General features: G+C 37.6%; 2 protein-coding genes across 2 annotated transcripts; one reads left to right on the top strand and one right to left on the bottom strand.

Moving 5' to 3' along the window:
- Positions 1-11,348: 11,348 nt before the first annotated feature.
- On the bottom strand, positions 11,349-18,469 carry LOC106082027 (coatomer subunit beta). The gene is made up of 9 exons (XM_013244334.2): positions 17,928-18,469; positions 16,263-17,551; positions 16,063-16,192; positions 15,473-15,998; positions 15,221-15,382; positions 15,016-15,152; positions 14,816-14,952; positions 11,677-11,782; positions 11,349-11,608 (listed from the first exon to the last, which is right to left on the bottom strand). The coding sequence occupies exons 1-9, from the start codon at positions 18,243-18,245 to the stop codon at positions 11,543-11,545; spliced, it is 2,871 nt and encodes a 956-aa protein (XP_013099788.2). The 5' UTR covers positions 18,246-18,469; the 3' UTR covers positions 11,349-11,542.
- A 1,200-nt stretch (positions 18,470-19,669) lies between these two features.
- LOC106082019 (uncharacterized) lies at positions 19,670-21,148 on the top strand. Its single transcript, XM_013244320.2, has one exon. The coding sequence runs from the start codon at positions 19,712-19,714 to the stop codon at positions 21,146-21,148; it is 1,437 nt and encodes a 478-aa protein (XP_013099774.2). The 5' UTR covers positions 19,670-19,711.
- Positions 21,149-21,733: the final 585 nt, after the last annotated feature.

Raw genomic sequence — 21,733 nt, 5'->3', positions numbered from 1 at the left:
CCCCATCGAAGGGGATGGTGTCTGACTTGGCTTCTTGCAATGCCAAGAACCAAGAAGCGAACCGACAAAACTAATAAGCTAAGCTATTACGGCTATAAAAGTCAGGTAACTGGATGTCCAAAGCCTCAGTCAATTACCGTCAATACTGCGTGGCTATACCGTCCTACGAATAAGGTGCTAACCAACGGTCGCCAACGGAGAGTGCCGCCATCCCTGCCAGTCATACAGTCAACTTTATAAACAAATTATCTCACGCATAACAAGGATAATTTACAGCTACGTTTTTCATCAAGGATATCAATAAAACAAAAAACAATAACAACACGACATATCAATAACAAATAATTGCTCAAAAAATATTAAAAGAACAAACCAAAAAGTGTCTATAGCGATTAAAAACACCTCGTCAAAGAAAAAGAAATCAATCCAATACTTTATTTAATGTGTATCCTTATAAGCCAAGGACTTTAAAACGACTATATGGGTTTGGAATTTTTAACATGTGTTGACTTCATTAATAATTAAAACCAAAAATAAAACATACCACGGTTAGGACTGTCATATGCCTAAAGACAAGGGTGGTGGCACCATGCCACTTGAAAAACAAAAATACTATGAAATGAGAAATGAGACGTCCCGCATTCATAACCCTAGATAAAAGGGCAGTCGGTGACCACATGTGAAAAGTATAACAACTCCCATAAAAATCGAAGCAATCTTAAAACAAGAAAGTGATGTATTGGAATTCAAATCACAGAAATGTTTTATCCATGGTGAATATGTTGAGGCTTATTTGCTGTGAACCCTTCTAACTATTGGTGCAGGTGCGAATAGTTCTTATTGCAGCTGCTGGCCACTGCACAAGATTAGATTAGATGACTCTTGTGCGTGTGACAGCGGCTATTGTGAGATACTAAAGTCAACAATTGAAACACTTCGACTACGGAGACAAATTAACAACTGCAACTCAAGATTACTCTCCAAAAGAACTAAAGATTAAGGAAACTTATATACCCAAAAAAAATTAAAAATTTTGTAAATTTTGACTTCATTTATAGATCAACATTATTCGAGTACACTTAAACTGTCTGCAAAATATTACCTAAATTTATTCATAAGTGGACAAAGTGACATACATCAATTTTTACGAGACAAGTTAAAAAATCTTTTAAATACATTTTTTAGGTTTTTTATGATATTACTTTTAATTTTCAGTCCAAAGTTATTAAATAAATAAAATTATTTACTAGCCAATGACCTGAATAAATACCTTAAAGGACATCGTCAAGTTAAGACCTGTTTTTGCAGCCCCATATGTGAGACCCTTTAAAGATATTGATAATTTTTTTATTCGTGGAAGTTTTCTTCTTCCCTCTCTCTTTTCATTTCATTTATTAACCAAATATGTAATATAAAGCCAATAAGGCCCATCCCCCCCCCCCCCCCTCTTGCTCTCACATTCCCCCCCCCTCTCTCTCCCTAACATTGTAATTTTAAATCAATCGAATGAATATTTCAAGCATCTAGGTTAGCATGATCACTGTTGACGCCTCGCACCAGGATTCGGACCATAGTAAGAACACCAGAAAACTTGTTCAGTACTGGTTATAATACCTCAGTATCCTTGGCTACATTTCTCAGGCCTTAATCCATATAAAGCTGCTCTTGTAAGTGGTGTCGCTCTGCAACACCCTTGCCATTTTCATCAAAGTTCCTTATTTAATAAAATAAAATAAAATGAAATAAAATAAAATAAAATAAAATAAAATAAAAAAAATAAAATAAAATAATATAAAATAAAACAAAATAATATTAAATAAAATAAAATAAAATGAAAAATAAAATAAAAAAATAAAATAAAATAAAAAAAAATTAAATAAAATTAAATAAAATAAACACTAACAAACCCTCAGATTAAGGCCATACTTGTAAGCTAACATTTTTTTTTAATTGTATTTAAATAAATAAAAAAAAAATAAAAAATATTAAATAATGTACAGCTAAGTGGAAATAAAATACAAACAAAATTAAAAAAAAATAAATAAAAATAAAAACAAGGTTCATGCTCTCTGGTAAAAATGCAAATTTTTCCCATGAACATTCCACTAAGGAACAGGGGCTAACTTCTCACATATCAATGCATTCCGATTCAAGTTTAAAACTCAATGATAAGGGGCCTCCTTTTTATAGCCGAGTCCAAACGACGTGCCGCAGTGCGACACCTCTTCGGAGAGAAATTTTACATGGCATAGTACCTCACAAATGTTGCCAACATTAGGAGGGGAAAACCACCGCTGAACATTTTTTTCCGATGGGCTTGCCAGGATTCGAACCTAGGCGTTCAGCGTCATTGGCGGACATGCTAACCTCTGCTCTGCGGATTAGCGCTGGTGACTAGGTTAATAGCGATCGATTCGTTTCCTCTCTAGAGTCTTTGATCTGTCGCTAACTGTAACACAGTAGACTACAAATTGTCGAAATGAGACTGATTACAGACCTTTACAATTACCAACCCTAGATTTAGCTTAGGTTTAAGTGTCAGTCTGCCCTTAGACATTTTCATTCGTTGTAATACCACAGGAACAGGAGAAGAAAGATTCCTACTATTAATGTTCCTACTGTTGAAATCCAGATGGCTTTAATAAACCCAACGACTTGCGAATGTTTACATCCGCTAATTCAGACAAGTTCTTCTCTTTCTCGAAATTCTTACATATCCTAACATATTGTTATGATGGGATAGGATATAAATGTATGTTTGTAAGATTAATTTGTAACAATTAAAAAAAAATCCAAAACAGATCCTTTGTTTTTCTAACAAATAAAATTTGTGAAATAAAATAAATAAAATAAGATAAAATTAAATAAAATAAAATTAAATTTGTGAAATAAAATAAAATAAAACAAAATAAAATAAAAAAAAATAAAATAAAGTAAAATAAATATATAAAATAATAATAAAATAAAATAAAAATAAATATTTTAAATATTTAAGAATTTTTAAAAACAAATCAGTTAAGTTCTCAAGTCGAAAGATTTTTTATTAATATTTTATATCTTTTCCATTATTTATTCCTTTAAGGGTGAGAGTCGACTAATATCTATTGCCGCCATACAAAAATCAATATATCCATTGATACCTTCTGGCAACATGCTATTAATCAGCTTTGGAAACTTTTTCTCTTTAATTGTTTTAATAACTTTCAATTTAAAAAAATCTAATTAATAATCAAAAAACATTCCTTGATAAAAAATCAGAGATTTACTGTTAAATTTCCTAATACTTTTGCCAAAATTTCATTAACTAACAAACAATTCTTCAATATTCATACAAAAATCCTAGTTCATTGTTCTCAATGTAACAACGCTCCACTTTTTTGTCCACTCTTGGTGTATACAATGTGGAACCGCCAAGACCACCCTTAACATGTGTAATTGTTTGTAGAGTTTGCTTTATAAGCCGATTTGAAAGCAGAAAACAAACTGCAACTACTTAAAAATTATGCTGTTTTAAATTACACCCTCAGCAAGACCACTTCAGGGGCTTCTTAGCTCACATAAACCAACACACACTTACACATTTAGTCACCCGGGCTGTAGAAAACAACAGAAATTAAAATAACCTGCCCCAAAAGGGGTCGCAGTCCATTTGCTACGTCAAAAAAAAATAAAATCAACTGGAAACGAAGAATGATCACATAGTATATTTACGGCCGCCCCTAAGCGCCTGCATTGAGGATTACTAATTACTACAATGTTGGTCATTATAAAGTCAGTTGAGTGTGTGTAGGTGTACCAATGTGTGTTTACTATGAAACCCTATACAATAAAAATAAAAAAAACACACACACACATCAATTATTTCTTAGAAACTTCATAAGTAATTTTCAATTTTTAAAAACTTTACCTAATTTATTATAGGCGATTGTGAAGAAATGAATTTTTTGCTAGAAAACTAGGCTCTCAAAAATGTTGAACATATCATAAAGTGAATAAAAGAAACGATTTTATGGCAAAAAATGAGAAAGACCAAAATTTTCTCCTATAAAGGAAATCCACGAATGAACGCTAGGTACGCCATCTTTTAGTTGATTTTTGTTGCCCTCGATCTACATTTTGTGGGTAGTCCCTTAAAGACTTATCCAAGGCGTATTTATCAGGTGGCCGCATCGAACCAACTGAGAGAATTTGATATGTCAACTCATTTTTGAATTCGCCGTACAAAAATTTAAACTTCAAAATAAATAATTTTTAAATTGTGTTTGCTGCTGTTATGGTTTATAAACTTAGGGTATATAACGGCACGCGTTTAGCAAACTCAGCTTCACTCAGGGAACTTAGGTCTATTGTGTCGGCACCGAAAGATTCAAAAAGCGCAGAAGAACACTGATCATATGTACATCAGTAGAATGCCAGACATTAAAATGAAGAAGGTTAGGAGCCAAAATGCATGCAAAAACGTCCAGGAGGTCTGGAGAAGCTCCCTCTAATTTGCAAGCTATATTAGTCAAAACAAATAAAAAGGAGTTAAGTTCGGCCAGGCCGAACTTTGGATACCCACCACCTCGGTTATATATGTAAACCACCTTTCATCAAAATTATGTCCCGTAGTTATATCAAAATAAGTTCCGATTTGGACCAAATACTAATAGATACAGTAGCTACATCTAAAAATAAACCGATCTGAACCATATACGACACGGATGTCGAAAAGCCTAACATAAGTCACTGTGTCAAATTTCAGTGAAATCGGATTATAAATGCGTCTTATATGAGGCCAAGACTTTTAATCGAGATATCGGTCTACATGACAGCTATATCCAAATCTTGACCGATTTGGTCCAAGTTGCAAAAAAAATGTCGAAGAGCCTAACACAACTCACTGTCAGCAAAATCGGACAATAAATGCGGCTTTTATGGCCTCAAAACCTTACATCGAGAGATCGGTCTATATGGCAGCTATATTCAAATCTGGACCGATCTGGGCAAAATTGAAGGAGGACGTCGAAGAGCCTAACTAAACTCACTGTCCCAAATTTCAGCGACATCGAACAATAAATGCGCTTTTTATGGCCCGAAAACCTAAAACCGAGAGATCGGTCTATATGGCAACTACATCCAAATCTAGACAGATCTGTACGATATTGCAGAAGTATGTCAAGGGGCTTACCTTAACTCACTGTCCCAAATTTCGGCAACATCGGACAATAAATGCGCATTTTATGGGACTAAAACCTTAAATCAAGAAATTGGTCTATATGGCAGCTATATTCAAATCTGAACCGATCTGAACCAAATTGAAAAAAGATGTCGAAGGGCCTAAGACAACTCACTGTCCCAAACTTCAGCAAAATCGGATAATACATGTGACTTTTATGAGCCTAAGACCCTAAATCGGAGGATCGGTCTATATGTGGGCTATATCTAAATCTGAACCAATCTGGGCCAAATTGAAGAAAGATGTCGAAGGGCCTAACACAATTCACTGTCCCAAATATCATTAAAATCGGATAATAAATGTGGCTTTTATGGGCCTTAGACCCTAAATCGGAGGATCGGTCTATATGGCAGCTATATCCAAAACTGAGCCAAATTGACAAAGGATGTCGAAGGGCCAAACACAACTCACTGTCCCAAATTGCAGCAAAATCGGATAATAAATGAGGCTTTTGTGGGCCTAAGACCCCAAATCGGCGGATCGGGGGCTATATCAAGATATAGTCCGATAAAGCCTATCTTCGAACTTAACCTACTTATGGACAAAAAGGAATGTGTGCAAAATTTCAGCTCAATATCTCTATTTTTGAAAACTGTAGCGTGATTTCAACGGACAGACGGACGGACATGTCTAGGTCGTCTTAGATTTTTACACTGATCAAGAATATATATACTAGAACTATACTATTGGGTTGCCCAAAAAGTAATTGCGGATTTTTTAAAAGAAAGTAAATGCATTTTTAATAAAACTTAGAATGAACTTTAATCAAATATACTATTTTTACACTTTTTTTCTAAAGCAAGCTAAAAGTAACAGCTGACAACTGACAGAAGAAAGAATGCAATTACAGAGTCACAAGCTGTGAAAAAATTTGTCAACGCCGACTATATGAAAAATCCGCAATTACTTTTTGGGCAACCCAATATATGACTATACTAGAATGACAAAATGAATATACCCCATCCTCCGGTGGTGGGTATAAAAAGCGAAAGGACCTTTGCATGAAGATAATTTAGACAAGAAAATAGATTTTGTGTAGCCATAATCCTGCACCTACTCTCGCAATTTCAGGGCAGTCTCACAATAAGTGCTCAACCGTCTGTGACTCCTCTTCATGCCCACGAATCAAGCTTAAGTCCGCCATGTGACCAGCGCAAGGCCAAAGTCCTGACATTGCTATGGCTTTTCAGGACATTCAATGGTGAGAGCGGCAGCTCCATCACATTTAGCAGAGGTCCTCTGAACATGCCTAGTTACTAAGTATTTTGACAGCATACTAAATGCACCTTGGACAGCCACACCATGACAACAATGTCATCCTTGTAGCCAACAAACATTAACTGTCCTTTTCAAATGACCTGAAAATCGGACAGATATCCAAGAGCCAAGAGCCTCCCTGTGATGATTGAGCTGTAAACACAACCTTCCTATTTGATTCATTTGTTAGCATTCACTTGGTAGCTATCTACGTCTACGAGAACCTTATGAAAACTATTTAAACCTGTTATCTTGGTGGTTTTGTAGGTCGTTGTTGTTGTTGTAGCCACATTTTCATGTGAAGGTGGCGATCCTTGTCAGGCTCCTGTAGGTGCGTAAGCTCGTTCTTGTCCAAAGGACCGATAGCCGTGGGAACAGGGTAACCATTGGTTATTTAAACTCGCCAATAACCTGACTTGTCATATCGAGCATCATAGGCATTCAGTATTTATGCAAAAGTCGGTGCTGTCCGGTCTCTCACTGAGACTCTCCGCCCGATACCGCTGATTGTCCGCGACTGCTATTGCAGCTACTCTGTACGGAGCATTCCACCATCCGTAACCAGAGGACGCGGCCGGCAGCTCGCAACTAAGCTTCTCGTGACAGTAATGTCTGTCTGTCCGTCTATCTGTCTGTCCGTCTGTCGGTCTGTCCATTTGGCCGTCTGTCTGTCCGCGTGTCTGTCTGTCAGTCTGTCCATTTTAATTTGTGTGCAAAATACAGGTCGCAGTTTTCATCCGATCGTGTTTTTCGGCCTAGAGACGAAGCCTATTAAAAATGGAAAAAATCGGTTCAGATTTGGATATAGCTCCCATATATATGTTCGTCCGATTTGCTGTAATAATGCAATGAAATGGTCATTTGTTAACAGATTCTCTCGAAATTTGGCTTGAGGAATTTTTTTGTGTCTTTCGACGTCTCTGGTGAATTTCATAGAAATCGGTTCAGATTTTGATAAAGCTGCCATATATGCGCATTTATTGACCAATATTGACAGAATTTTGCACAACGCTTTTCTTGATGACTACCGAAATATTTGAAAAGTTCTCTCGAAATCGGATCAGATTTAGATATAGCTCCCATATAGTAAGATTTTGTCTAATTTGCGATAATATTGTCATTTGTCTACCGTAGTTATTACAAATTGAACATATTTGTCCCAATTTGATACAAATTTGTTTAATAATTCATCTGAAAATATCCTCCGAAATCCCAAAATTGGTTCAGAATTGGATATAGCAACCCACATTGTACTTAAAGGGTAGGTGTAGGGTATTATACAGTCGCCACGCCCAACATTTGCCCTTCCTTACTGGTTTTGACATCCTTTTACAGGAAGTCTGCTATATACATTTCTGGTCTAATGATGAATCCAGCATGATTTATATACTTTTGCATGCGCTCAAACCAATTGTCGAAGCACTTTTTCCACTCCAATTGAGGCACCTCTAAAACATGGCTATTGAACGTTTCAACATCAATTTCAGGCAACAAAAATCATCGGCTACACCAGCCTTTTTTTGAGCGATTGTCAAATTGTGAGAACAAACTTTTTTACATGCAGTATCGAATGTATGCTGGTGGAAGAAATGCCCAAGGATGCCTCTTTCTGGGAATCATTTGGCTAAAGATCTGCAAATATTCCATGAAAGGATCCTACATATTATGAAAAACGACCTCAAGGTAACGGCTTACTAGTTTCAAAAGGCAAACGATCATACCCCAAGGCAAACCAAAGCTAGATTCGAAAGAGCAACGGAGTTGCTTCACCTACACGGGCGTGGTTAATTTCCAAACAAAGTGTTCTCTAACGAGAAAATTTTTCTGATTAAGCAATTCGGAAACTCCCAAAAACATCATGTTTACGAAACCGAGCGAACGCCCACCCTAAATAATTTCCATCTCAAGTGATGGTATGGGCAGCTGTGGACGAGACCACTCTTCAATCGCATTCATCGAACCTGGTATCAAAGTGAAGGGCTGTGCAATTCGCCAGGTTACAGGTTACAAAATATGCCACCATGGATTTACGGGAATGAGCCAAAATTCCGGGAGAATATATTCGAGCAGCTTGCAACTCGTTTTTTTTGACCGACTCAGACAAATAGTCAAGGCAAAATGTGGTCACATTGAGTAAAAGTGAAATTTAGTTTACTTCCATATGTTTTTGTCATTTGAATGAATAGAACACATTTGCACACAAAATTTTGTGGTCGTTTGAACTAGTGACACTTCGTGTCAGCTATCATGGATCGAACAATTAAAAAAATCCAATGCCTTGATAGCACTGTCTCGGTGAAAGCTTTACTTTATATAAATCTAAGCATTGCCAGCTGTATATGCGTATTGTCCGCCAAAAACAATCGCTTCAGTGTACACTTATTGCTCTAGTCCAGGGATGGGTACACCAACACAGTTGAAAATACTAAATTCTGTTTGCGTGAGGGGCAGTAAAACCCGAACAATCAACGAAGTGAAGAAACTTTCTAAAATAACAACAATGCCACACCAAACTAAGCCGCGCGAAGTTGATTACACTGTACATGTCGTACTTTTCGTTTCTCCAATGCCCGCAGGCATAGGAATTTATGTGGGGTTGTATGTTGGTGTCCATCTCTGATTTAGTCTCATATTTATGAACTTCATCATATCTACACTCGTTTAAAATAAAATGAAAATTTAAGTACGAATGAGTAATTTCATATGATAAGTAATTTCATACATCATACGCACACCGGTACGATTAATTAACCATATCAATTCTTTATTTGATAAATACATATCTAGTGGTGGGCATATTTGGGTATATTCATTTTGTCATTCCGTGTGCAACACATCAATATATCCATTTCCGACCCTTTAAAGTATACATATTCTTGATCAGCATAAAAATCTTAGACGATCCAGCCATGTCCATCACGCTACAGTTAATAAAAATAGAGATATTGAGCTGAAACTTTGCACAGATTCTTTTCTTTGTCCATAAGCAGGTTAAGTTCGAAGATGGGCTATATCGGACTATATCTTGATATAGCCCCCATATAGACCGATCCGCTGATTTAGGGTCTTAGGCAATATTTATTTTCCGATTTAGCTGAAATTTACGATAGTGAATTGTGTTAGGCCCTTTGACATCCTTCTTCAATTTGGCCCAGATCGGTCCAGATTTGGATATAGTTGCCATATAGACCGATCTCTCGATGTAAGATTTTGAGGCCATAAAAGCCACATATATTGTCAGATTTCCCCGAGTTGTGTTAGGCTCCACGACATTTTTCTGGAACTTGTCATAAATCGGTCCAGATTTAGATATAGCTGCCACAAGACTGATATCTCGATTTAAAGACATGGGCCCGTAAAAGGCGCATTTATAATCCGATTTCATTGAAATTTGACACAGTGACATATGTTAGGCTTTTCGACATCTGTGTCAAAGACTTGTGCTTATTAGTATTTGGGCCAAATCGGAACATATTTCGATATAGCTACTATGGGGCATAAGGTATGCACCGGATTTTGACGAAAGGTGGTTTACACATATACCGGAGGTGGTGGGTATCCAAAGTTCGGCCCGGCCGAACTTAACGTCTTTTTACTTGTTTAAAAAAACTTTTATCTGCAAAATTCAAAAAGAATTATTGAGATGTCCTTTTTTTTACTTTAAAATTTGTTAATCTGTATTTTCGTTTTCAGTATTAAAAACTAACAAGAGATACCCGGCACGGGATATCTATGAGCATCACGCAGGCCAGAACTCTTAGTTCCAATCTTTGTGGTGTTCTTCGTTATCACGAAAGGCTTAGCTGGTGGCTACCGGGCGCATCCACAGGTTGCGGATGGTAGAATGTAGTAGCGTGAGTAGCTGCAGCAGTCGCGGAAAATCAGCAGTATCGGGTGGAGAGTCTCATCGAGAGGCCTAGTGGCACCGGCTCTTGTTTAAATACTGAGCGCCTATGATGCTCGATACGATAAGGCGAGTTATTGGCGCCTTTAACTTATCAATGGCCATTATGTTCCCGCGGCGATCGGTGGTATAGACCAGAACGAGTTTGCTCGCCTATAAGAACTTGAACAACAACGACAACAACAAAGAGATACTCTTTTTTCGATTCTGTCTCACTGTGCATTGCTTTGGACTCAATTGCTAAATTTGTTTCTCTATTGAGAGTTGGAAAAATTTCGGGTTTTTCTGTTTTGATTCGGGCATTTCTTCGAACAGTTTTTCGTATTTTGCTTTGATTATTTGCGACCGATTGTGGAATAAAAGAAAAAAACGAATTATCGCAAGCAAATCAAAAATTTTGTGTCTTTAACTTTTGTCATATATGATCCCGTAAATCGCGGTAAAACCAACTCTTCTATTTCTCACCCTCTTTGCTCGATAGAGGGCGCGTTCCTCAAGCCAAGACTGAAACGTTGGACCGCAAACTATATTAATTATCGTCAGTCGCATGTTAATTTGAATGAGTTTGCTTGTAGTCTAATCCATTTAAAACTGATGTAATATGATTTATATATAACTCTTATTTCATTCTCATTTCAGATTTAAACAAATTATTATGTTATTGGAGCCACAATCTTGTAAAAGAGTACTTATTGCAGCTGCTGACCACTGCACAAGATTGGACTTTGTGACTCTTGTGCGTGTGACAATGGCTATTGTAAGATACTAAAGGCAGCGTTAAAATTTAGTGAATACAACTTTTGACTGCAAGGAATTTCCACTAACAGAAACTGGGCAGGAATGAAAGTGGAAATAAAAATGAAAAAACCAAAAAAGGCTATCGTTTAATTCTATATCGTTTACATTTTTAGATTCTGAGTTGCTTTATGAAAATCATAAAACCTCCATGGAAAAGATTTCCACCATGAATAGGTTTTTGTATAGCTTTAATTACTTTATTAATATTATTATTTTTGATGTAAATGTATGTGTTTTCTAATATACGTAGTTTCTTTTACATGGTTGCAATAACATATAAATCTTGAACGAGTAAAATACTTAAAATTAATGCACAAAAGAGAAGAAAAAAATCATATTTTTTTGGAATGAACTTGATTATTATTTTATGAAGCTTGCACACACAGTTTTTGAGATGAGCTGATTTTATCACCCAAACTCAAGGCCATGCCCTGAAAGAAAATAAAAACCATTTTCAATAAAAAGAGAATCAAATGGAAAACCAGTAAAATATACGCACCTGACTCTTTGCACGTATTCTAATGTGACCAGTCACTTTGGAATCAGGATCATCCACTGGTTTCTCAATACTTAAATTGGCCAAAGCATTTTCTCCGAAAATTGATCTGCAAAGAAAATAGGTTTTTTTTAATATTAGGAAGATTTAATAGGAAATAAAAAATAATACTGGTTTAAAAAGTTTATTTTTCTATTTATTTAGAAGATAAGTTTAAACGGCAACATAAAAAACTCATGTTCACACTTCCCTAAATTATTACATTGTCCAAAATAATCTGGTATCCATATGGACCTTAAGACTGCTCCCAAAGAAGTGTCGCACTACGACACGCCGTTCTTACTCGGCTATAAAAAGGAGGTAAAAATCTTGAAGCCACCGTAACTCAGAGGTTAGCATGTCCGCCTATGACGCAGAACGGCTGGGATCGAATCCTGGCGAGACCATCAGAAAAATTTTTCAGCGGTGGTTTTCCCCTCCTAATGCTGGCAACATTTGTGAGGTACTACTACTCGGCTATAAAAAGGAGGCCCCTCATCATTGACCTTAACCTTGAATCGGACTGCACTCATTGATATGTGAAAAGTTTGTCCCTGTTCTTTAGTGGAATGTTCATAGGCTAAATTTGTATTTGTAAAAATCTTGAATCGGACAACACTCATTGATATGTGGGAAGTTTGCAAATGGTCCCTCCCGGATCTTAATTTTTAAATAGCTGGATTAAAATGATTGATTTAATTGAAAACTTGTCACGAGTCGGTGAGAGGAAATAAAGATATGTGTTTATTGAAGTTTACCAGAAGTCGATTCCACATACCTTCTGTTCGAGAAAAAAAAACGAAATTTCCAACCAAGTAACACTTAGCTCCTACTAAGGGAAACCCAAGCACTTGAATGGTTCATTCGAAACTTCAAATATAAGTTATGACCAATGGGAATCACATTGTATTGTCATTCCCTTCAGCATCTTATTGCTCAATATTATAAAGATTAAGTATGAGGCAGCCACTGCGGCTATGGGACCTTAAGCGATGGGAGAATAGATAGAGGATAGGAACAGGTCATACCGTCGTGGTATAATCGAGGCGACGATAGGGGTCCGATCGGATACCTGAGATGACACTTGAGGTCGAGTGCGAGAGACTGCTACCAGAGGCACAGTCATAGATTGACGGAACTCTGGTATTGGCATATGGTATATCATGCTATACAGATGGATCAAAGCTAGTGGACAGTGTGGGCCTGGTGATCTACATTCAGAACCCAAGGACTGAGATCTGTTTTCGACTGCCTGACCATAATACAATCCTGAAGGCAGAGATTCGGGAGATCACGGAATGCGTGAGGTGGTGCGGTGTCCAAGCGAGGAAGTCGAGTGTGAACATCTTTACGGATAGTAAACTGACCATGGGAGCAATAACAACCAGGACGGTAAGGTCACAAACAGTTTTGGAGTGTAAGAAGGAGATTAACGCCTTCTCTGAGAATGGCACAATCCACTTCGTTTGGGTGCCGGTTCATGGCGGATTATGGAGGAATGAAAGAACAGACGATTTGGCAGTGAAAGTCAGAGGACTGCAATAAACTCGTTTAACCCGAAGGCCTTCGGGTCGACGCAGTCCGATTTAGGGGGAGCGGTCGAAGAACGTAACACTGTGGGACAGCGAAACGGTCGTTAAGACGGCGAAAATCATACCGGGAAATCCTGATTGTGAGAAGTCGGGCTATTACTGAAAGGATGTAAGAAAGAGGTCAGTATAGCTTTAAGTATTATAACGGGACCAGGTATGGAGGTTTGGAGGCCACCGTAGCGCAGAGGTTAGCATGTCCGCCTATGAAGCTGAACGCCTACGTTCGAATCCTGGCGAGACCATCAGAAAAAATTTTCAGCGGTGGTTTTCCCCTCCTAATGCTGGCAACATTTGTGGGGTACTATGCCATGTAAAACTTTTCTCCAAAGAGGTGTCGCAATGCGGCACGCCGTTCGGACTCCGCTTATCATTGAGCTTAAAACTTAAATCGGACTGCACTCATTGATATGTGTGTGTTGGAGCATTTACTGTCATTGCCCGGCATTCGCGGCTAACAGATACCGGTACTTAGGTGGGGACACAGTACCAGATATAAACCAACTTAGGGAAGTGGCATTGAAAACAATTAAGGATTTTGTAAGTAGCACGGAATTCGTAACTTAGATATTCTTATTCGAGGTTACTTTTAGTATTAAGAGCGCACAACCAGCCGAGAACTGGCTCAGCTGTATGTCCATAGTAACATTGAGCGGATTTATATTCGCACCCTCTTTTCAACCTAACCTAACACAACTTATTGCTCAATATCCCTACCGTCGATAGATAATGACGATCGTTATGGGCTACTGAATCTTTGATGAGATCACTCAGGATTGAAAATACCGAGTACCATCGTTATTGCTATCATGGGAAACTCGGCTAAGAGTTACCGCGCGCGTCCACAGGTTGCATATAGAGCAATGATCCGTAGGAATAGCTGCTAATGTAGTCAGTGACAATCAGCTGTATCGAGTGTGGAGTCTCAGTGAAAGGCCGCACGTCATCTGTTCTTGCTTAAAAACTGAGTTTTTATGCTACTCCATATGACAAGCCTAATTATTGGCCTCTTTAAATAACCAATGGCCATCATGTTCCTGCGGCGATCGGACCTATGGACCGGAACGAGCTTCCTCTGCTATTGGAGCTTGACGAGGATAGCTACCTCCACATCCAAATATGTGCTAACAACAACGTTCTCTCAACGTAGGATGATATCTCCGGCACTATTTAACAACTATGTATTTGTCTATTCCACATCCTGAAGATGACATAGATTATACAACTCTGTCTTCAGCCTCAGAGACCATCCACCGCCTATAGCCCCTCAATTCCATCTGGGGTAAGATTTATTTTGTTAAAGGCCCAGCCCATCCTCCTCGACTTTCCACCATACGACTCTAGACACACCCACTGCCACAGCACACTGTTTCCTTTCCAATGATAAACTAGTTTTAATCTTTAAGAAAGGCAAAGAAGTAAGTATTACCCCTTTTAAAGTGCTGTCAGTAATGACCTCCACGAACTTTAAACATGCAAAATCAAATATTATTTGTCAAACAAATTGTACTTACTTGGCGTATATGTTGGCAGCCATAAAACCACACTGTCCGGATAATGCCTTTTCAGGTGTTAAACACTTCATATTTGTGCTCTTAAGCAAATGTTTGAGATATTCATGTAAATCGGTAAATGTGGTATTGACGGTAACCTACAATAAAAAAATTACACAATTTTCATTAATTCTACGATTGGAAGAAATAGTACCACAAACCTTGTTTTCCCATTCAAAATCTTGCCACATTTGTCTGAATTCAGTGTCGGTGCATGTTGCTGGGATAATATAATCCATAATGTCAATGTGAATGGTGTTGAGTACCACAACATTTGTGTTAATCGATGTATCGTATACTGGATGTAAAAGGCAAATATGTCATCGAATTACATGTAGTACTGTAATGCTAGAGACCAAATCTTACCAATGTTACCAAAAATAATGCCATTTTCAGTTGAAGAAACCTTGACATTAGCCTTAATATTGCAGAAATCATGAGGAGCCAAAACAACGGGATGCGGACGTTCTACCAATTTTAAGTCACCCAAGGTGGCCAATTCCAAGGTGCAGTTTTGCAAAGTATCATCTAAACAAAAAAAAAGAAAAACATAATTAGTTTTAGGATTTTTATAACTCTCTCTCTCTCTCTCTCTGTGTTTCTCCCTCTTTTACTCACTTGTTTGGTTAACAATCAAGACATCCAACACAATATCATATTGATTGACATTGACATAGGCCTCAGCATAAACGGGATCCGAGAAACCTGTCAATTGTGTCACCTTATTTAGTTTATTATTGGGTGATGTAATATCACTCATATTGGTGGATTTGGTGCCAGCTAAGGCCTGATTTAAACTTGATTCGAAGACATTTTCACCCAATTGGTTTTCACGACCATTCGAAAGTTGAGAGAATAGTACGGGATCATCAGGCTGCACTTTAGCAGCAGCTTTTTGTTTCTCCTTAAGCACACGCTGATCCTCTTCCGATTGAGCATCCAACATTTTACCCAAAGCCTCGCGGCAATAGCGTTTAAATACTTCCACGGCCTCTTCGGTGCGTTCGCTTAAAGTGCGCAGACAAATAAAGATGCGATCGGTGTCATCATTGGTAATGGGTTTAGTTGGGAATCCAGATTTGCCCAAATGTAAAATCGAACTCATGATAAGCATAACTCGAGTAGACAAACGATTTTGGGAACGCTAAAAAATATAAAAAAAGTCATGGGTAATTATATGTATATTGAAAACACAAGACAAAACATACCACTTCAGCTTCCAAATCGGCATAACGTAAAACCAATTTAGTCAAGGTGGCTGATAAGGCAGCACCAATAAAGAAATCTCCATCCATGAGATATTGACGCAATGGAGGACGTTTCTCCTTCTTAGCAACTCTTAAAAAAACAGAAATTATCTTTTATAGTAACAAAACCTATAACTTGTCTCCCCAAAAAGGAAACTCACGGTGCTACACTGAAAGCACTTTGTGTGGCATAAGTACCATCAGAAGTGACTTTCGAGTTGGAAGTTGTTTGTGCAGCTGGTGTTGCATTTGCTGACGACATCTCTTCCTCCGTCTGATCTCCAGCCAAACGCCGTTGTTCAGCTTCAACCATAGGAATTTCACCCAAAGTTTGAGTAATGACATCGATAACCTCCAAGATCTGCCCCTTATCATCAACGTATTCACCCAATATCCACACGGCAGCACGATGGATTTTCGAAGACTTGATTTGTGGAAAAGCTTCTATCAAATGGCCAATTATCAAGCCTCTCAGCGATGGGAACTTCTGTATAGCCTCCCTTATAAAAATCAAGACATCAGCGGCGGCCAATTCATTGGTATCAGATAGGAATTCCACTAATACGGGAATTACACTGGCGGCCACATCAGGGAATTTAATTGAGCAAGAGTGCAAAGTACGCACTAAAAGCTGGCGATATTTTCCAGTATCTTCATGCTCAACGTTGTGCGTTTTTGAAACTTCCTTCTTCAACACCAAGACCATTTCGTTAATATTGCGTGATGAAACCAAATCCATAGCCAATGCCAAAGTCTTGCGCCTTACTTCAATATCGGGAGCAGCCAATACACGCAAGATATCCATGACCAAATCCTGCATAACCTTTTCCATATTGTCATTATCCTTCATGGCAATCAAACGATCCAAAACAATCAATTTGACGTTGTTATCGCTCTCCTTGACAATCAACTCAATATAGCATCCAGCAGCAGCCTTAATAGCTGTGGGAGCTGAGGACAAAGTAATCAATGTTCCGGCTGCTTCATAGCGAACAGCATTTGATGAAGAATTCAGTAAATTATAAATGCAACGTATAAAACGTGAACGTTCGGCGGGGTTGGCATGGCAGACCTTGTAAATCAGTTCCACAATGACCAGTTGCAAAATATCTCCAAAGTTATTCACTTGATCGATGCACGAAGCCAAATAATTGAGTGCTCTCTCCTGATCAGCATGTAAGAGCATAAGGAAAGCATTACGTTTACAGGACATGTCCTGCTGGGTATCCAAGAAATTGGCAATTAATTCCGGGCCATCCGGTACAAGCCAGTCAAAGTTCTTGTAAATGGTGAAAATGGCAAGGACAGCATTACGTCTCACATATGAATGGCGATGCTCCAGACAAGCACGAATTGAAGGCATAAGCGGCTCCAACAGTTCAGGTTCCTTAAGTTTACACAAAAAACGCAAAGTCGAGCCTCTCAAAAATTCATTTGGGTGTTGCAAATCCTGAAAAGAGAAAGGTGACAAAAACGGTAAAAACTTAAAAACATAAGAAAAAAATGCAAAGCCAAAACTATTTTGACTACGCAGCTATACTATTCCAAGAATGCGGACTTTGGGCCACTTAAAGGTTCCAAAAGGTATTGGAATCAAAGCACCCAGAAACAAAATGAGCCGGAATTAATATATAAATGCAATAACTTTTTGCTAAATCTGTTGGAAAACGCATTTTCATTGAAAAGAATAGTCTTCCAAAAATATAGACGTCGTTTTATATATATGTATGTGTGTATGCAAATGATGACATGATTCTTCTGCAGGCATCACACTAATTGCAATATTTAAAAAGTCCAATAACTTTCAAAGTTACCCATTTACCCACCTTTCTATAAGCATCGCACACCAAAATCATTTCCTGTAGCAATTTACCATCCGGTGAAGTTTTGGGTACAATTTCCCAAAAGATAAGAAGCAGCTTCTTGATAGTGTGATTTTGGACGGGCAACACAAAACGTATGATGGTCATTATCAGGCCAGACAAACGCTCGCCATTCAACAACAACTGAATAACTTTCTTCAAAGTATCAATTTTGACATTGGTATCACCCTTCTCCAAATCCTGCTTCAATTGCATTTCATTGGGCACCTCCAAATCGGGGGAATTTATAATGGTGTAACAGGGCACTGTAGATTGTGACATTTTGCTTCCTCTTTAAAGTTAGACTCGTTTTTTGCTTAGTTTTCCCGACACGTATGCACTGTATTAATTATCCGACAAGTGAACTTAATACCTTCCCCCTTTTTTTGGACTTTTTTGAGGGTAATTTAATTCGTCAAAGATATTTTATTATAAAAAATTCTTAATATTTTCGGAACTTTATGTGGAGTGTGTTTTTTATATTGATAAAATTGACGTGTCAGATACTAGAGATCTAAAAATCGAATTTCAACTAATCGATTAGTCGATTTTTTGCGTAAAAAGGTCGCAAAGCCGAGGTCGAATATTCGTGACTAAAAAATCCAATATTTAGAACTTTGTTGTCCTGGATAGATTCCATTTTTATAAAAATTTAATTGCATTGTGCTATATAGTACAAAAATAATACACAGCAATAGTGCAAATCACATCTAAACTTTTCTAATCATCTGTTATGCCATGTTATCGATAACTTACCAATGCAACTAAAATTCTATCCAGAACATCTGATTTGCACTGAATGGGACTAAATGAAAAACAGCAAATGATATCATGCAATAATTTTATTTGTGAAGCTTTTTATAAATGAATGAAGGTTTTTGAAAATAAAAGCAAATAATCGCTTACTAATATATTTAACAATAGCAATCTTTTATTTTAGTACTACATATAGTGCAGTGCCATGGCGAAACAAGATGGTCTCATTTGCACAACAACCACATATGGTGCAATCCGCCATCTTGTCATCAAGCTGATCAACGTTTTGCCATGTGTGCGTGTGTGTATACGTTTGCGTACATGAGCAGAGAATATGAGAGAAAGAAGATAACAACAAAAAGAATGACATCTTAATACCGTTAAACCTGGCCGGCTGTTAACAGCTGTTCGTGTGAGACCACCTTTTTAAATCCGCCTTGGTGCAATGCAATGAAATTTGTACGAAAATTACATCTATCCAACGAAGTTCTGAATAAATTACCAGTGCAGGCTGATGAAGAACATTTGTCGTCAAAATTGCCATGATATATTTGTCACAAATAAGTGTGCCCACCCGTAGAAATCTTCTATTGTGAGTGACAAAAAAAAAAAAAAACAATTATTTATAGAATTTTGTGCATTAGTCTTAATAAATTGTATCTGACTTGTATGATCATGCTTGTTTTGCAAATTCTATTTATAAATTTAACAACTATATTAACTTTTTTATTGTAGCAAACAGACTTGCTTTAGGAACCCTTTTCCCGTATACAGTACTATAATAAATTACACCAAATTTAATTTACACCTATTATAAAAGCACAATAACAAAATGTCCCTCAAACAGCTTTCAACTTCGTTGGCTACCCATCTCTGCAATTCACAATAGTTTTATTGGAGATGATAACATTTTCCGATTACTACCTCTGTAATCGATGCAGCACGTGAATGTGAATGTCCAACAGAAAAAACAAACAAATCAATCGAATACGATGTCGTCCAGTTGTTTACATGCTATAAAACTATTAAATTTAAAAGAAAATGAAATTATTCCACATCGCTTTCTCCTCTTAAAAGGTATAGTTGAAGGTCAGAAGTGCGGGGAGCCCGAAAACGTTTCATTAGACATCGAAAACACACCACAATTAGCATCAAGCGATTCGAGTAGTGGAAAATTTAAGTTCTTGTTAGACCTGGGCGTGGAAAAAAGAACAATAGATATAAAAATAAAATATTGTAATGCTTTGCTGGAATTGCAATTTGAATATAAACCAAAGTGTTGCAATTATGCCCTGCAACCCCTGCTAATAATTGCTCAAGATGAAAATAGTAATGATGATAGAGTGGAGCTATACCGGCAAATTATTGACTTGAATTTGCTATTAATCCAATCTGTTTATGCAGAAAAGTTGAACGAACGTTCTTATGGACGTCTATGCTTCTGCTTCAAAGACCAGTGTCAAGTGTTTGTATCCTCACTACGCAAGGAGGAAATATGGCAAAAGTCCGAACATGATCTGTGGTCACATTTCGCAAAGGAGATTTTGTTATCTAAATGGGGCCAAGAGGATAGCCAACTAAAATTTGTTGCATTCATAAATTGTAGTCGATATTTGGCCGATGAGGTGGTGCAGACACAAGACTTCTCCTACGAAAATATACGCAAACACATTCAAGGTCATGCTGCCTGTGGTGCTGGAGGTTTGGCTTTGTTCAGCTGCACCTACTTTTATGCATGGCCCTGCAAATTTGACGAAACACTGCAATGCTTTGAAGATAAACGAAAACTTGATTTAACCAAAGAGCCGGATGAAAGCAACTACCGTAAGACAAGGGGTGGCGTTTATGCTTCCAGTTTGGGGGCGGTATGTCACGAAATAGGCCATATATTTGATTTGGGTCACGATCTGGAGGGTGTAATGGGCACCAACTTTGATTACATCAACAATGTCTTTATCATCAACACAATGACTGAACATTTGCCCCACAGAATTGTGCAGCAGAAAAGCAATGTGGCAAAACCTCGTTTTACTCAACTAAAGAAGACTGCAGCCAATGGATTTCTGGACTGCTATAGAGAGCAAAAAGAAAATGATTCTTTTTATTTCTCTCCAAATTCGGCCATAATTCTGGCTCATCACCCATGGTTGGCTGACACTGCCTCTGAGGTGGCAGCTATTGACAATAATGATTTTGATGTTGACTTTGCTGAGGACAAACTGTCACTAGTTGCCACAAAGTATTCTCTCAAAATCATTGAAATTCGTACCAACATTAATAGTGTGGTTGCAGAGTGGTTCGAGTTCCAAAAACACCAACAACAACCAGTCTTCCAATTTGATATAAGAAAATTTCAAAATAGACTTAAGAAAGACTGCCACATCTTTGTCATGAGCTCCCGGGGACATATCAAAAAATTATTCATTTAAATTTGGAGTCTACCACCACCACCACCAAACTGAATGCATGAGATCATACGGCGAAAATGTTTCGTTTCTAGTGGCTGAGAAAATTACACATTACATTACACGACCCCATTTCGAAACAAGCAAAACAAAAATAAAAACCTATTTTCTTCTCCATTCAGCCAAACCTGAATGTTTTGCTCGAAACAAAATAAACAGCACCACGCACCCATACAGAAACAAAAACTCATTCATTCGCGTACAATACTTCAGAGAAGCCAACAAAAGGCCAACAACAACACCATGATTACTTGCTGCCGTTTATACTTTTACTCAGCAGATAACAACAATAATATTAATAATACAAAGAGTCAAATAGTAATGAAACCGAAACAGAAACACTGACCATTTGTCCTCTCGCTGTTATTGTATTTACATACGACGATCAACAGACAGACAGACACCTCATCAACAAACTGCGGCGGCGTTCTCTTTTGTAACTTTTGTACACATTTGGTTTAATACAATCAGAAAGGCCAAACTCTTCATTATCAATGTCGGGACAACAAACATGATAAGATAAACACGTTAGCGGTATCGTCGTGCTAC

Source organism: Stomoxys calcitrans, chromosome 4 (assembly GCF_963082655.1).
Source record: "Stomoxys calcitrans chromosome 4, idStoCalc2.1, whole genome shotgun sequence".
Taxonomy (NCBI): domain Eukaryota; kingdom Metazoa; phylum Arthropoda; class Insecta; order Diptera; family Muscidae; genus Stomoxys; species Stomoxys calcitrans.
The sequence above is the reverse complement of the archived record's forward strand: the minus strand, read 5'-3'. Positions and strand labels throughout refer to the sequence as shown.

Excerpts from the sequence above, each read along its gene's own strand:
- LOC106082019 (XM_013244320.2), top strand. The coding sequence starts at position 19,712 with ATGTCGTCCAGTTGTTTACATGCTATAAAACTATTAAATTTAAAAGAA.
- LOC106082027 (XM_013244334.2), bottom strand. The coding sequence starts at position 18,245 with ATGTCACAATCTACAGTGCCCTGTTACACCATTATAAATTCCCCCGAT. Across the intron at positions 17,552-17,927 it reads TGTGCGATGCTTATAGAAAG|GATTTGCAACACCCAAATGA; the intron begins GTGGGTAAATGG and ends TTCTCTTTTCAG. Across the intron at positions 14,953-15,015 it reads ATTTTGAATGGGAAAACAAG|GTTACCGTCAATACCACATT; the intron begins GTTTGTGGTACT and ends TTTTTATTGTAG.